Source organism: Biomphalaria glabrata, chromosome 5 (assembly GCF_947242115.1).
Source record: "Biomphalaria glabrata chromosome 5, xgBioGlab47.1, whole genome shotgun sequence".
NCBI classification, from domain to species: domain Eukaryota; kingdom Metazoa; phylum Mollusca; class Gastropoda; family Planorbidae; genus Biomphalaria; species Biomphalaria glabrata.
In genome coordinates, this window is record NC_074715.1 from 1348353 (window position 1) to 1366465 (window position 18113).

Sequence of the window (18113 nt, forward strand, 5' to 3'; positions counted from 1 at the left end):
TTCAACCACTCATCTATCTATTCATTTATTCTTATATTCATCCGTCCATCCATTCGTACTATATTCATTCATCCATATATTCATCCATTTATTCATCCTTACATACATATATCCATCCATCTATCCATCCTTCCATCTATCTATCCATGCTTCAATTCATTTATCCAACCATCCTTATATTCATTCATCCATTCATACGTCAATGTATTCACTTATTCATTTATCCAGCGATTCAAACATCCATCCGTTCATCCATTCATTAATCCATCCATCCATCTTTACATTTATTTATCCAATTATCCATATATTCATTTATCCGTCCATCCATCCATCCATCCATCTTTTCATCCAATTATTTATCTATCCAATCATTCAAACTATCCTTCCATCCATCCATTCATTCATCTATTCATCCACTATTCATCCATCCTTCCATGGCATCCAGTTCTATAATACAAAACATAACAGGTCACGAATCGGACCGCTGTCCCGCATTCAATGCGTAACGCATACGGCGAGAAACTATGGTGAATTCCTCCATGTCGGGAGTGTTATTACGCTCATGAGGCGGAACCGCGGGGGCTCAGTGGCGTGTAACCGGTGTAGGACTTAAAAAACGTCTTTGAGATAAATGAATATTTACTTCCTGGTTTTTGACAACTACAAGTCTGGAGTTTTTATAAATGTTTCTTTTGTGTTTTTTTTCTGGACCGTTGGGGGAGGGACTATCTAGGAGTAGGTTTCCCTGTTGCAAAAGCAACAAAAAAAAACCAACAACAACAACAATTTCTGCTGAAGTCGGTATTCAAGCTTCCGCCTCCTTTATAAGTAATGTATTATAAAACTTTACTCCGATGAAGATTTGTAATTAAAAAGTGGTTTATATATTCAGACAGAGCAAGTTTGATATAAGCTTTCTCAAAATACTTTTTTTAGAAAAAAAAAATTCTAAAGGGCTTGCAAAGACCTTCCTCCAGGGAACAGTGCCGTGAAAAATTCGCCCACCTCTAGACTAAGGGATAGGTAAAGATGAATAGGATATATTAGAAAATGTACTTGTGTTCTGAAATATATTTTGGCCAATACAGTATGGGGCGCGGTGGCTGAGTGGTTAAGCGCTTGGCTTCCGAACCTAGGGTCCTGGATTCGAATCTCGGTAAAGACTTTGAGAGATTTTGAATTTCGGAATTTTTAGGGCGCCCTCGAGTCCACCCAACTCTAATGGGTACATAGCTTTAGTTGGGGAAAGTAAAGGCTGTTGGTCGCTGTGCTGGCCACGTGACACCCTGCTCGTTAACCGTTGTCCAGAGAAACAGATGGCCTTAACTTCACATGTCGTATAGACCGCATGGTATAAAAGGGGAACTTTTACTTTCTTTTTTTTTTACTTTACTATATATTATACATATACATATATACATAACATTGCGTGTCAAGGTAATATATGCCTGAGTAACTTTATCCTTTGCAATCTCAGGGAAGAATAGGGTCGCCAGTAGTTAATCAACAAATTGTGTTTTTTTGAATTTATCCATTGGTTGGATACGACACACCCTCCGAAAACCAGCTGCCAATATTGCAAGGCAGGCACTTGATTGGAATCCGCAAAGAAAGAGGAAAGTGGGCAGACCCAAGCAAAACTGGAAGCGGTCAGCCATCAGTGAAGCTGAGGGTACTGGAATGACATGGGAGAAGATTGACGAAAGCTGCTCAGAACCGCGTTCGGCGGTACGTATGATATCGACAAGGGAAATGAATCTTTTAGTATTCTCATATATGGTTAAATTATATAAATATTTCGGATTTGTCTTCTTAAATGCTCGGATCAAGTTGATACTTGAAACAATTATTTATTGTACCCAACAAAACAGTAATCAATTAAAAAATTAACAAATTCGTCAATTAATTAGTGACAGTTGATTATTTTGTCTGATATGAAAAAGGGAAATACATTTTATATTATTTAGAGATACAGTTTTAAAAAAGGGGTTTTGGGAGGGAGGTAGGGGAATCGCCTCCCTCCAACTCGGCAGACCCCCCCCCCCACTCTATGGATTCTTATATAATGATCGTTTCCACTCTATGGATTCTTATTTAATCATCTTTTCCACTCTATGGATTCTTATATAATCATCGTTTCCACACTATGGATTCTTATATAATCATCGTTTCCACTCTATGGATTATTATATAATCATCGTTTCCACTCTATGGATTCTTATATAATCATCGTTTCCACTCTATGGATTCTTATATAATCATCGTTTCCACTCTATGGATTATTATATAATCATCGTTTCCACTCTATCGCCCTCGACCAAAGCTTGACACTTTATACAACAGAAGTCAAATATGGCGACATAGAGTCTATGTCATTGCTCATGAATTGAAAATAATTATTTAATTAAAAGAAAGATTATGTTTCGGAAAATTTAGAATTCATAAGAATGTTTTCAGTATTAGAGTAACAATGGACCTCATTCAGCGATCGTAAACAAACATCATTTAGACACGGGATAATATTGATAAAACAACGAAAAAAAATTGTCACGTGACAGCCTGTGTGTATTACGTAATTTGTATAGAAGAGATGGAGAATCACGTGGCTAAATGTTGTTTGTTTACGATTGGTGAATGAGGTCCATTGAGGTGAGTTCTGAAACCAAATATTTTTTGCCTAGTCTCCAATTCCCAACCTTTACTCAATCTGAGATTTTTCTATTGTATAAAATACTTTCGGACTATACCTCACAATTTGAACCCTAAAAGTAAATATAAACAAATTAGTAAGTAAAGTAAGTAGTAAAGTTCCTCTTTCAGACCTTGTGGTCTATAGGGTAGATGATGTAAAGGTCATCTGTTTCTGTGGCCTACGGTTTACGAGGATGTCATGTGGCCAGCACAACGACCAACCGCCTTTACTTTTCCCCAACTAATGTCAGGTACCCATCAGAGCTGGGTGGACTCAGAGGCGTCCAAAGATCCCGAAATTAAAAATCACAGTCTTCACCAGGATTCGAACCCGGGAGCCCCGGTTCGGAAGTCAAGCGCTTTACCGTGGTCTACTTCAAATTTTTTTCGGTTCAGAACTTTGAATTATAATTCTGTAACAAAACGAAGTGACAATCAGGCGTAGGAACTTCAGATAAAGACTACATCGATAGAACAAGTAAAATCATTTAAATATCTAGGCGTCATCATTGATAACAAGCTTTCATGTGAAGACCACCTTGGAACTCTGACAAAGAAAACAGACCAGCGGCTAATTTTTCCTATATAAACCGAATAGTTTTAAACTTAATAAGAATATCCTAGAAAATGTTTACGGCGCGACTATGCAAAATCTGCTAACATACGAGAATAACTTGTTGGCAAGGCAACGCTTCATCTAGACTGTGGCGCCGCAAAAGGGCATCAAAAATCACACGCACAACATTACCATATTTAAAGGAATTTTTTGAACAGCAATTTCTAAGAAAATCGGAAAAATCCCAACTACGCCAAGTCGTCGCGAAGTGGGCCACTACCGTAAATCAAGATAAGAACAGAGCGGTACAAAAACCCGTTCGTACCTTACTCGGTCAGACTTTATCAACGCCACTCTTTGATCAGGAAACATGAAAAGTTGCCTGTGTGTAGTCTCTGAATGAACTCTTTGTGTTGTGTCTGTTGTATTTATGCGTATGTTTCTGTTGTGTTGTCTTTATATGAGAAAAGAGTCCTTGAAATCACAACAAATTTCCATAAGGATCAATAAAGCAGTTTTAGTATTAGTCTTAGTCTTTTTAAACCGCCTGGTCGTGCGGTTTGCGCGCTGAACTGTCGTTCAGACTTATCGATGGTCCATGGTTCAAACCCTGCTTGCTCCCATCCCCCGTCGACCTGCGGGAGGTTTGGACTAGGAAGTAAATTATCTTCAACTCTGAAGCAAAATCCGAAACATGTAAAACATTTTTCAACCAAACAAATATTTTACAATTAATAACTTATAAATGAATTTTTAAAAATATTATTTTTCGAAGACGTTTTTATTATCTTCTTATCTTATCTTATATGATACAGTGGAGAGCCTCAAAAACTTAATGTAAATTTGTGGAGTATCTTTTCTTTTCAAAGAAATAAATTTTTATTACAATTTTTAACATCAAAAACGTTATTCATAAGGTTCTTAAAAATGAGACATTTTGAGTGCGTCAATGTTTTCCGGTGGTTGTGGAGTGTTTAACCATCGTTCTATTGGCGTCATATTCTAACCAAATAGCCTACTACAAGAGGTCATGATTAACATGAATATAATTTTACAATAAATACGTAATAAAGATATACTTGTATCTCGATTGCCACTCACACTTCAGTATCGGCCCTTACCCCCACGTTACTTTATTATACTAGATTTATCCTGCCTTTTTTTTGAAAGGATGTAGATGTTAGGAGAATGTCTTTCTGGCAATGAAGAATACTTGCAGCGCTCCCCCAGTTCCCATACCTTACTAGAGAAGGGCCACCAACGTGACATTTTGTTTTTGCCAAAGTTTGAGAAACACTGCTCTACTTGTGCTATGAGCACTTTTTAGTTATTCTCTGTTATATAAACATATATATTATGCGTCTATACTAAGGGTTAGGGTTTTCTGGACAATTGGGTTTGGGACAAATAGCAACCGCCCCCCCCCCCCTTTTTCACTCAAAAGTTCTGGATCCTCTAGTAATTTTTACGTCGGTTTTTCCAGTTCATGATGGATGCATCTATGCTATTGGCTGATTCGGGTCTTCTTTTATGTGCTCCAATGTACATAACTAAATGAAATGTGATCTCAACATTGACTAGGCTGCTGATGCTGTCTTCTACAATGGAGAAACTATTTCAACCCGTACAACTGCTTTTGATTCTCTCCAGTTGTGTGGCTGTACCATCAGAAGGTAATGTAGAACTAACAAGAGATTTAGAAATAAAAACAAAAAGAATCTGACTCTAGTGAGGAGAGTTGAGATTATTTAAAACAGAAATAACGCTTATGTGTTATCGGGCTACAGAATATACTGTGACCTATGAAGGTATATATATATATATATATATATATATAATAATAATAATCTTTATTGTCCGTATGGAAATTTGTCTTACAATTTGTGCATTACACCAAACAAAAAACATTATAACTATAAGAAACCAAAGTGTACATTCACACCAGACTCACTCTAAATTTACATGTGACAAAGTTTATACCAGATTGTTCTTATTTAATGATTTGATTGCCAGGGGAACAAAAGAGTGTCTGGGTCTGTTTGTCTTTATATATATTGTTATAAACCTGGTGGTGGCACAGATGGGAGTAATGGTGTGTGTGTAGTCAGCCGACGCAAACAATATATATATAACGTAACAATATATATATATCATGGGCGTAGCCAGGATTTTTTTCGGGGGAGGGGGATTTTTTTTCTCATATATATATATATATATATTTGGCCGGGGAGGAGGAGAAAAAAATCCCCTCCCCAGAAAAAAATCCTGGCTACGCCCATGATATATATATATTGTTACGAATCTCACTATCCAGGCTCTCTGCAAACTGCACCTTACACCACCAACTGATATATATAGACTAGGATCTCAGGCCCAAAACTGTATACTTAACTTTATCAACCATACATGGAGAACTGAAGTCATACCACAGGAATGGAGAACTGCAAACATGATACCCATTTTAAAGAAAAATAAACCATCAGGAGACCCTAAAAGTTATAAACCAATATCTCTAACATCAAACATTGGCAAAATCGCAGAAAAAAATGATCAATAACCGACTTTATTGGAGGCTAGCAATAAAATTGCTCACTCCACAATGCACAAGCTGGCTTCAGGAAAGCAAGTAGAACAGAAAACCACCTCTTTCGTTTTATCCAGGACACAGTAGAAGGGTTTCATGAAAACAAGCGCACCACAGCAGTATTTATAGATTTGCAGCAAGCCTATGATAGAGTGTGGAGAAAAGATCTATGTTTGAAGAAGAAAAAAAGGGCATCCATGGAAAAATGTACAGCTGGATCAGGGCTCTCCTAAAAAACAGAACCATCCAAACTCGATTTAAATGTGCTATCTGTAGCAAAAAAAAAGTTTGAAGAACGTCTACCACAAGGTTCAGGCCCTAGCTGCACACTCTTTCTAATCTTCATGAATATCTATTTCGGTCAATAAGGCACTTTACGCAGATGACCTCTTAATTTGGACTACAGAGGAATATCCAGTGCTGACTAGATCCAAATTAAACAGAGCCCTCACAACTATCTCCGCGTTTTCAAAATTATGGAAACTGGAAATAAACAAAGAAAAGTCTGTTTATTCAATCTTTAGTGACAGCAACAAAATAGCAAAAAGAAGCTATATTCTAAAAATAGACTCACAGCCAATAAATAAAGAAAAAATCCAACATATCTTGGTGTAAAATTAGACCAAAGACTGTCTCTATAACACTTTATGCCTGATTTAAAAGAAAAGGCATCACAAAGATTAAACATAATAAAACACATAGCAGGAACATCCTGGGGAGCTGAGAAGAAAACCTTAAGACAGTTATACACTGGATATGTCAAATCTGTCATGTCTCATCATACAAATAGCTGCTAACAAAACCTATCAATCATCTTAAGACACTATCCAAAACCAAGACATGCGTCTAATCAGTGAAGGTATGAGAACTACTCCCACAGCAGCCTGTGAAATAGACTCCAATATTGAGCCTCTTAAGTTAAGGCGCAACAGAGCAGCATTAGAAGCTATTGAGAGATACAGAAGGTTGGAGAACGACCATCCAAATAAACTACTAACACAGAGAAATAAGAAAAATAAGCAAAAAAAAAGCAAAGAACTTTGATCCAACTTACTGACAAACTAGCCCTAAAACACCATCTACCCAATAATAGAGAAAAAATTACCAGATTCCCAAACATAACTCCTGGACTTAACTATAGACAACCGCATTAAAACTCATCTAATAAATAATACTCTAACAAAGAATCTAATCCACTGAAGCTCAAAGTAGGCACGCTGAAAAAAATTGAAAGCTATCCAAAAAACAGCCAACCATATATACACCGACGAATCAGCCTTCAAAGCCACCATCAATGCTGGTCTTGGTGCCTTCCTGGTTTTTACCAAAAATAAACACTTTGAAATAAGTGCACCCTGTGGCGACTACTGCTCATACTTTCAAGCCGTAATTGAGGCAATTACCATAGCACTACAGACAGTCGAAAACAAATTATATGAAGGGATACAATCACCATCAGATATTGTCTTTACAGACTCCCAATCTACTCTTCAAGAACTTAACAGCAGCACCTCAAAAAGCCGAAGAGAGTTGACAACACTCATTGTGATAATCCACCAGATGATGACCAAATTAAACATCAACATCACATTACAGTGGATCCCTGGCCACATTAGCGTCATGGGAAATGAAAGGGCAGATAAGCTCTCAAAGGCAGGATCATCTATGGAAAAACCAGATAGACCTGTTAACTACCTCACCCTAATGTCAATGTTAGTCAACAATCGCAAAGAGGAGTGGCTCAACCAATGGGCATCAGGAAACACAGGCAGAGCCATGTACAAAGAAATGACTATGCCTAACAAACTGGACAGTATTAATTTCCTCCCCCGCAAAGAGCAATCTACAATTTTCCAACTAAGGACTGGACACACACCTCTGTTCAATTATTATCTCAATAAAATAAATTCCACACAATTCTCCATTTGTAGACACTGCGCCCAACCTTATGAAACCCTAAACCGCATCCTTTTTGAATGCCCTTTGCTAATCCACCTTAGGTAGACCCTACTACCACTCTAGCCCAACATAACCAACAGCCTATATGGCAGTGCTGAACAACTGAAGAAAACAGCACACTATTTACATATTTATATATATATATATATATATATATATATATATATATATATATATATATATATACATACATATACATATATATGTCGTCTACTGCAAGTGGCAGAACTTTTATTATCAGCAATACAGTCAGACTTTTATATTGTAGATGAGGATTACTAAATAGTAAATTATATATATATATATATATATATATATATATATATATATATATATATATATATATATATATATATATATATATATATATATATACATATGCGTATTTCTAAAAATATCTTTATTTACTCTATTTTTAACTTAAAAATTTTTCAGACTGCATGGCTGGTTGGTTTGGTACCAAATGTCAGTATCTATGTCATTGTAAGAATAAAATGGCATGCGATGTCAATGGTCAGTGTGCAACAGGATGTGACATTGGTTGGTTTGGTACTGGATGTCAGTATGGTTAGTGGAGAAACCAGCCAAGTACATTTGAAATGTATTGTGTTAGTTACTGATGATGTGCAATGATCCCCAATTCTAGGCTCGTAATACACTAAATAGAAAAATCTAATTTAATTATTATGGTTATCTTAATTTACATAATTCTATAACCTTTTTTTTTTCTAATTGAAATGGATGTAATATTAAACATGTGAAAAATCTGTTTCAGCGTTATCTCCCTTTGACCAAATGCCTATTTACTAAATGGTTGATGATCTGTTTTACAAGGGACTCGCTTTTAAAGTTAATTATGTATTTAAGCAGAGGCGCAGTGAGCGAAACGTGAGCAAGGGGGAGGTACTTTATTGCCCTCCCCCCCCCAAATTGAAATATAGGCTTATATAAATAAATAAATAAATAAATCACCCGTTGGGTCAGGATTTTATAATTTTACCATCACAAAAGAGATACAACCACCGATAGCAAAGACAAACAGACAAGCCTTGTTTACTATGTGAATTATGATTATAAAGTATAATTAGTTGAAATTTTATAAAACTACATCAGACCAATGATTAGAATCAAAGTTTGTAATACTGTCTTCATGTAAATGCTTAAAGTGAACCTGGCGACATTACCGGATGTCCTAGTTACTATGACACCTACACAAGCAACAACAACATGGCTGACAGATGGAGATGATACCACGTGCAACGGAAATGGAGATATTACATCACTACAAATTTCTTGGAGCACATCTTACCCACTTACTTGGTTAAGGATGAAAGTCAAAAATACTTGTAAGTAACTGCGAGAAATATTTTTCCTTTGATATTTGGGGATTTCTAAAGACTAATCTAAATTAAGGTGACAATGTATTCGTGGAGCAAAAGTGGGACTCGTGTCAACTATGGGACTTTAATAAAAAAAAAATAGGTCAGATGTTGCCTAGCAACAGAGCTTTCATCAATCTTCATTACAATAGTGCATTGTAAAAAAAAAGTAAATTGGTCTCTCCTTATGTTCCTCTCAGCTCTGCCGATAGTGGTCCGGAACATTCGTCACTTCAGGAGGCGCAGTAGCTGAGTGGTAAAGCGCTTGGTTTCCAAACCAGGGTTCGAATCCTGGGTAGGACTTTTTTTTTTATTTCGGGATCTTCGGGCGCCTACGAGTCTACCCAGCTCTCTACTTTACTATACTTTACATTCGTCACTTCACAAGCCTGCTAACTTTATACAGTAATTTATGGACGCATTAATCTCCTTAAAAAAATTGTCAGATGTCATTATCCCCTCGGTTGAAATAACAACAAGGTATATTGTTATTTTAGTAAACCCTTTCAGTCTATAGGGCAGATGATCAACTGTTTCTGTTGTTCACGGTTAACGAGGGTGTCATGTGACCAGCAAAACTACCGACCGCCTTTACTTTTCCCCAACTAATGTCAGATACCCATTAGAGCTGGGTGGACTCAGAAGCGCCCTAAAGTTACCGAAAGTAAAAATCCCCGTCTACACCCCGGTTTGGAAGCCAAGTGCTTTTCTACTCATCCACGGCACTTCCTTTTTATTTTAGACAACATTCTTAATTGTTAATCTCTAAGCCTAGGCTCCCTTATTATTGCTGTTATTATTTCTAAACCAACTATTCGATTGCAGAAGATACTTCAATAGGAGTGACATTCTGTCCCCTTGGTAAGACGCCACAATTGATTACATGGGTGTAGAAAGAAGCGTTTGATAATGGACCTCATTCACCAACCGTGAACAAACAACATTTAGTCACGTGATCTTATTGAGAAAACAATGAAAAAAAGTGTCACGTGAGAACCATCATGAATTAAACATTAGATCGTAAATTATATAGAAGAGATAGGGCACCACGTGACTAAATGTTGTTTGTTTACGATTGCTGAATGAGGTCCATTGTTGTGACCCGGTTACTATGTGTGGTCAACCGTGACACACGGTCAAGTGTTGGGTTAAGGGACTTGCGGAAAGTCGAGTAGATTGTAAACAAGAGGAGAGGAAGTCATCTAGTGGAGTTTGTTATCCGTAGATAATGTTTGCCTTGTAAACATGTTATAGTTGAATGCTTCACAAGTAAAAGACACTTTATACTTAACCCTTAAAGTGCTGACCTGTTTTACAATGAAGACATACAAAAGGAAATTACTATGTTCATGTTTACAGGCTTAAATACCACACGCATCTAAAGGGTTAAAAGGACTTGTTTCTCCACAATAATCTTATCTTATAAATTACAGACTCCTACTTTTATTTACTCTTATGAAATGCGTATATTCGTTTGTTATAAATCTCACTCTCTATTTTGTATTTGTTCCAGTTTCTTCATGCTTTCTTGAGTTGAGGGATCCCAGACGGAGGATGCATATTCTAATATTGGCCTAAACATGTGTAAATATCATTTAAGATATATTGTTGTGTTTAGCATGTAAAAAACTCTGATGTATATTTCTCATATCGCAATCCACTGTCGTTGTTGATTCATTTTTTTCTTCTTTATAGACGGGAACTCAATGTTCCCGTTGTCCTCGACATTGGTAGAAAGGAAAGCCCAGTCAAGAACAAAAAATACTTTTATAAAAAACAAAAACAAAGCGTACATTAAGTGTATCAATTAGTTTGGATCAGTCATGTAATCACATTTGTAATAGATCTAAACTAACAATGATAAATTTGTGCGATTAGAAATATTTATTTTACCAATTGTTTTTTGTTTAGCGCAATTTCATGCTTTTAGCTTTCTTGATACACTACGATCCTGTGGGCCTCACTATGATCCTGTGGGCCTCACTATGATCCTGTGGGCCTCACTATGATCCTCTTAACCTCACTATGATCCTGTGGGCCTCACTATGATCCTGTGGGCTTCACTATGATCCTGTGGGCCTCACTATGATCATGTGGGCCTCACTATGATCCTGTGGACCTGTTGGAAAGGGATAGGGATGTAAAAAAAAAGCGAACGACCTGAATTCGAACTTATGGACTAAAGCCTTTCAGGCCTTCCAAGCCGATGCGGTAACCAATCTACTAGTGTCCGAAAAGTCAGTGAAGTGCAATTTCTTTCCCTTGTTCGAAATACCAAACACAATAATTTATAATAGTTAGTTAACTAATAGATAACATTTTTAAAATTGATTCTCGTTTTGTCGGGTAAAAGAAATAATTGTGAATAAATCGGCTTGATCCGAGATTGGGTGTCGGAGAAATAACGTGTACACACTTTTAGCCAGCTAGCCAGACAGAGTGAGTTGATAGAAGCTTTGTAAAAATGTAAGATAGAATTAAAATCGAGAAACACGAGGCGGAAAAAAAACAACACACCAATAGTAGGCCGGAAACATGCTGACAGAAGTCTGTGAGAACAATCAAGATGCCGCATACCCATGCCTCAAACCTAGACCATTTGTTGCACCGACCTGCAAAGTCCCAACCTGTGGGCAGTTTAGGCTAATAGCTCAATGTCACGTCGTACACACCTGGAAAGGCAGTAAATTAAAAATAAAACTATTTATTAAGGTTCTTTTTTATAACAGGTAAGGCGAAGGCCGATCCTGTTCGCTGACCAGGGACCCATTGAGTATTTGCCCATCGGGCATGTGCCCACATACTTATATAGCCAGTCCGCCTCTGCTTCCATAGTAGGTGAAATAACATCGAGTGTAAGGTTGTTTGTTTTGAGTTTTATTTATAATTACAAAGCTTATATCAACGCACTCTGTCTGTCTGTCTGGGTGGATTATTCACACGTTTTTTTCCTCCTACCTCCTATTCTGAAATGAAGTTGAAATTTTGGAAAATTATTCATTGAATGTAATAGTACGCAAAACAAATAAATAACTAGTTGCTTAATCAATTAGTTTTGTTTAATATAGGAAAGGTGAAGATAAACTTCGCAATATAGAGACAGCGTATGGATTGGTTCTTCCTTCATTCAAAATAAGCTTTGTTTTTAAAATGTATTTTTTATATGTTACTTGCTTAACGTAGACATAAAATAGAATGAACTATATCACAACACAATGTAGGTGGGATGATTTGGATGCTAACCATAATGAGTCTATGGATCAATTCATTTCACATTCAGAACACGCAATCTATTGGGCATATGATATAAAGATCCCCTGTTTCTGTGGCCCACGGTTAACGAGGGTGTCGTGTGGCCAGGACAACGACCAACCGCTTTTACTTTTCCCCAAATGTCAGATAATCATTAGAGTTCGGTATACTCACACGGAGAAAGACGGTCGACAAATCTTGCCTGGTGCCCCAACGGTCCAAGAGACGAAGGGATAGGTAAAGGTAAAAAATACTCACAGGCTCCCTGAAGATCCCGAAAGTGAAAACCCCATTCTTCACCAGGATTTGAACCCGGTACCCCTGTTTGGAAGCCAAGTGCTATAACCACTCAACCAGCGCACCCCCCCCCCCCATAATATTTAAAAATAAAACTAGTTAATACTATATACTTCATGCAGCACAAAACCTTTTAAATGTCAATTTGACATTTATAACAAGTAAGAATGACACTTTCAACTGTATCAACAAACAAGTTTCCCTCATAGACAACACAACAGTTGACTACAGATGTGATATGAGTGATACGATCACGCAACTAAAGCTGACAGGGCCTGCACTCAAGTTTCTGTGTTCTCTCTATATCAGTGGAGGTACAAGATTATATTTACTTATTACATTGCTTTAATTATCGTTTCTAGCTCAAAAATGCTAAGATAACATTAAATATAAGCGTTAATTTAGCATTTCGATTATATATTTTAAAAAGTTAGGTTTCTTGTCTGAGTCCTTTTTGCGTACATCTTGCACATTAGGTTTTTGAGATAGAACTTTTTAAGAGCAGGATAATGTATGTGTATACCTCAGAATGTGTTATTTCGTTGGCTTTCAATACCGGAATCAGTGTTTTCTGAAAAAAAATGTTCTTGTATTTTAACTTCATTCCCCTAGCCAAAACATATTTATTTATTCAGTGTCAACCTAACTTGTTCTTTAACGAAAACATCGCACATTTGAAGAATTTAGCGTAATGCTTTGCTTATATCAATATAACAAGAATTGATATTTATTTAAATAAAAAAATATTAAAAAACAAAAAAAAAAAAATTTTTTATTTTATTTATGATAACTCAGTCACACAGACTATAAACTCAAAATATCTGCGTGAAATAATAAATGAAATGTCATGGAATCCCCATATTGATAAAATTATTTTAAAAATCAAACAAAGCATAAGGATTTATTAAAAGTAAATTTTACAAATCAAACTAGAACATAAAATTAAAATACTATTTAACTTTAGTTAGGCCAATATTAGAATATGCAACCTCTGTTAAAGGATCCCTGAATTCAAGAAAGTATAAAGAAACTAGAACTAATACAAAATAGAGCAGTGAGATTTATAACAAACGAATATTCAAATTTGATTAGAGTAACAGCTTTAGTAAAATCACTAAACTTTGAGACACTTCAGGACAGAACAATAAAAAGTAAAGTAGCTATAATGCACATGACACTAAACCATATCTTACAAATAGGAAAGCAAAACCTAATGAAATACTCAGAAAGAGTCATAGAAAGAGGCACATTTCTTATTCCATACGCTAGAACAAATCCATACAAGTGCTCCTTCTTCCTTAGTGCCGTTAACGAATGGAATGGGCTGCCTGAATCAGCCAGGAAAACCAGTGACTTCGCAGAGTTTAAGTCGTTGATTAACATGCATGACTAGATTGGCACATGAAATGCATAGGACATAATCATTTTCTTTTTTTTTTAAAGTAACGTCTGTATTATATAAGATAAGAAATAATCATTATTAAACCTTTTTTTAAATAACGCATTATTAGAAACCTATGAAGAAAACATGCATATAGAGCTTTGATAGTAATTTGTCCTGGAAGAGCATAAGTTCTTCATATCAGGCACGATATTGCTAAGCTGAATTCTAATATCATGACCTCAAGCAGTGGCGTAGCTAGGGTGGGGGAGGTGGTGGGGGGGGGTTAAAATTCCCCCGAGGCCCCCAGCCTAAAGGAGTGCTTTTTACATTAAATATTAAATATATCGCAAAATGAAGGGGCTCCCAAAGAGGTCAAGCACCCCGGGCCACCAAACGATGGAAAATTCCTAGCTACGCCCCTGATGTCAAGCCTGTTTCTTCACTTTGTTAAAGAATTATAAGAAAACCCGGCTTCCCATAAATAGGTTTTTGGAAACCGAAGTTTCCAATTACTATGGTGTTCCTATGTTCAAGATTTAGAGTCCGAATCTAGATCAGTTCAAAGTGGTGTTGTTATAGATTTTTTGTTGCTGAGTAGAGCTAATAAAATACATTTTAAATTTAAATTTTCTGCATTTACTATGAAATTAGTTTGCAAGTAATGTGTTAGGATAATATTGAATAGTTCCATTAAGATCGTGGAACACCTATTCAGGCCATCGCGGAACCCTAGTGTACCGAGGAGCACAGTTAGAGAAACACTGTATTTATTATAGTGAGTTTAATTAAAGAGCTCAAAACATTTTGCGTAACTTTCCAGGACGTAATGTCGCCTTGCGTCAATCAGCTGAACAAACTAGTTTGCATTTTGAAGGAAACTTAAGCTGTAACGCCTCACTAGCGGTGGATGGAGGTATTCAATGTTTATTACTAGACGGTAGCACATCACACACTTTTGATACTGACTCAAACCCAAGCTGGAGTCTCACACTAGACACACCCAAAGTTATCAACAGATTTGTCATTTACAACAGAGGTAACACTTTTAGTGTAAATTAGACGTAAATTAGATGTAAAAATGAGTTATTTTCTGAAAAAAAAATGCTTGCATAGTTGATTTTAAAAATGAGATTTTTCGTTTTCAGGAAAGAAGAAAAGTAGTCTTTGTATCAGAACACTGAATGATCTAAAATATTATGATGTCGGATTTTCATATTCTCTTCTAGTTTCTGAGATCTAAACGGGACGGACGGACAGATGGACAGACAGGCCACACAAAACTAATAGCGTCTCTTCTTCTTTCGGGGGCCACTAACAATACTTTAAAAAAAAAAACAACAAACACATTTTTTTCTAGTTTTCGAGATCCAAACGGGACGGACGGATGGACGGACAGACTATACAAAACTAATAGCGTCTTTTCCCCTTGCGTTGGCCGCTAAAAAAGGTTGTATTTTAAAAAATAATAAGTATGCATATCATACTCCACTATAAAATATTGTTGTAACTCCGCTCCCGAGCCACATTGACATGAAGACATGTTGATACAGGAAGAAGGACTATTGTGGATCCGGCTAAAATTATGGGAGTCTGAACAGTCTGGGGCTGAGTTCTGTCCTGTGTGATACTAGTGCAACACTGGGAAGTGTGTCGGTGGGTCTGTTCTGCTGCTCTAGTATGAAGTAGGACTCTTAGAACTTAAGGCATTACTCCCTGTGACTTTATAACGGAAGTCCAAGTCTAACTATTTGTTGACAGCTTATAATAAATTCATCCTACCTTTCGTTGAGTGCTTGCCTTAGAGTTACAACAATATAAAGCAGCGGTTCTCAACCTTTTTAAGCTCGGCGACCCCTTTTTTACAATCCCCCACTCTGCCGCGACCCCCCCCCCCCCGCACACACACACAGCAATAGAGGAATAGACAAAAACAATAAACTTTTTCGATGGTCTTTGGCGACCCCTGGCAAATCGGCAATCGACCCCCCAAGGGGTTCGCGAGCCACAGGTTGAGAACCCCTGATATAAAGAGAACAAAACTCAATAGACTACATGCCACAATATTAATTGAAGCTCCAGATAAATTCAACGACATTTGAGGGAAAAAAATCTACTGTTTTATAAACTACGAATAAGACGTTATTATAATTGTTAAATATCACCCGGTTTAACAACTCTGTATTAGCATAAATAATAACAACATTCGATGCTTAGTATTGTATTTTAATTTTTTTCAGCTGACTGTTGCAGGTATCGTTTAAAACACTTTGAGCTCACGACATTCGATACCAACAACAACATGTTATGGACGTATCTAGATCCGATTAATGAAGACACTGCAATCTACACATTTTCAAGAATACAAAATAATGCAGTCTCTAAGATAAGAATAACACCTACAAACAGAGAAGCATATGATATTCGAATAATCATTTCGTTATGTGAGGTTTTCATTTACGGAGGTAAGGAAGTTATTGTGTCAGCTAAAGCAGGGATTTTCAAACTGTGGTACGCGGACTCCCAGGGGTCTCTGAGACCATCAAAAGGTGTCCGAAAAAAAAATAAAAAAAATTGAATTAACTTATTTGTTTAATTGTAACTGTAATAATTGACAATATCCTCGTTGATTTGGCCTCATTAGAATTAAATTGATGTTTGACTTTATGAACTTTACTTTGTGTATAGCGTGCATCCCTTTTTAATTCTATATCAAATAAAACATTTTCTGATTACAAACGGAAAAGTGATTCAAGCTTAATCATAACAGGGGAGTGAAACACTAATGAGCAAAATGAAGAATTCCGTCGGAACGTGGAAAATAATTACGGAGAGAAAGAGTTAACGCCACTTTTTCCTATCGGATAATTTGAATGATAATCAACTCGCACCTCACTACTGTTTAATAAGTCTATTACGATTTATTCTATGACGACTGTTAGGCATTTAGTTAGAGTAAACGACGCACGACAGTAGACGGACTTTGAACGCGACATTAGTAACGTCACGGATATAGGGGTTTCGAATTCTATCGACCCCCAAAGGGGATCACGACCCACAGGTTGAGAGCCCCTGTCCTAAAGAATCTGTTAGGCAGTTAGTTAACTAGCGACGCACCACAGTTGACGATTTATTTTTAGCCACATTTATTGACGTCACGGGTTTGGCTTGTTTATGTTAATTAATATAATTTAGTTGGTATTCGAACTTCAGGTTGACAACATCTACTGACAGAAGTTATTGACTGCTTTCCTGTCTTCTTACTTGGTACAACGTGGATACATTGAGGTAATGAATCTCATCACAAATAAAAGAAACCAACTCGAAATTTGTGCTTCGTTGATTTTTTGGATATAAATAAAATTTATACAATCTCATCAACCTTGTCCAAGTCATTATTAATTAAGTTTTATTTTAAACAAAATTCATTACCTCAATAAACACATTTCCTACATGTGTTACCTTTTAGCATTTATGCAGCTCTTCACTTAGGACTCCATGGGCAAGTTTGGACTATATAAAGAGGTCCACGTGTCAAAAAAAGTTTAAGAACCTTTGAGCTAAAGTATGAACTAGCATAACACACCGTTTACGACCGTTGGTTTGAACCTATGTATGAAATTTCACGCGAATCCTGTTGACAGTTTAGGAGATCTTTTGATACATTGATACATACATATTTTTCTTTATAAAAATGTCTTTTTTTTTTTTTTTGCCGTTGGATCTCAACTATTGAACAGAATGTGCGAAAGGATTCTGGGGTCTTGATTGTACACAAAAATGTCCTGAAGAATGTCTTTATAGCTGCCAACAAGATACTGGGAAATGTCTCTCACTCCTGAGTCAAAGTGACACACCCCAGTGTGGTTCAGGTAGGAAAGTTACTGTTGGATTTTTTAAAAACGATATAAATTCAATTCAATTGTAAGATCAACCCGTAAGCATTATAGCTGATTACAGTTGGACTTAAATTGTTAGGATTAACTGACTTTAAAACTGCTATTTTAGCAGCAC

General features: G+C 36.5%; 2 protein-coding genes across 4 annotated transcripts in view; both read left to right on the top strand.

Annotated features, from left to right (window-relative positions):
- Window positions 1-4705: 4705 nt before the first annotated feature.
- LOC129926171 (uncharacterized) lies at window positions 4706-9144 on the top strand. The gene is made up of 3 exons (XM_056028516.1): window positions 4706-4920; window positions 8226-8357; window positions 8957-9144. The coding sequence occupies exons 1-3, from the start codon at window positions 4836-4838 to the stop codon at window positions 9142-9144; spliced, it is 405 nt and encodes a 134-aa protein (XP_055884491.1). The 5' UTR covers window positions 4706-4835.
- A 3690-nt stretch (window positions 9145-12834) lies between these two features.
- Window positions 12835-18113, top strand: part of LOC106072290 (multiple epidermal growth factor-like domains protein 10) — a 154860-nt gene continuing 149581 nt past the window's right edge. For 2 of the 3 annotated variants that reach the window (XM_056031255.1, XM_056031256.1), the window contains exons 1-2: window positions 12835-13032; window positions 14923-15138. Coding sequence is in view for 1 of the 3 variants with exons in the window: in XM_056031257.1 (XP_055887232.1) it covers window positions 12957-13032; window positions 14923-15138; window positions 16340-16564; window positions 17840-17971 (649 nt within the window). In the remaining 2 variants the exon portion in view is untranslated. Of the gene's footprint in view, window positions 13033-14922; window positions 15139-16339; window positions 16565-17839; window positions 17972-18113 lie in introns of all 3 variants that reach the window. The other variant, XM_056031257.1, reaches the window with a different exon arrangement.

What these genes read in the sequence shown, in the direction of transcription:
- LOC129926171 (XM_056028516.1), top strand. Translation starts at nt 4,836, where the DNA reads ATGCTGTCTTCTACAATGGAGAAACTATTTCAACCCGTACAACTGCTT. An exon ending in TGTGGCTGTACCATCAGAAG is followed by an intron (nt 4,921 to 8,225) that starts GTAATGTAGAAC and finishes AAAATTTTTCAG; the next exon opens with ACTGCATGGCTGGTTGGTTT. An exon ending in TGGTACTGGATGTCAGTATG is followed by an intron (nt 8,358 to 8,956) that starts GTTAGTGGAGAA and finishes AAATGCTTAAAG; the next exon opens with TGAACCTGGCGACATTACCG.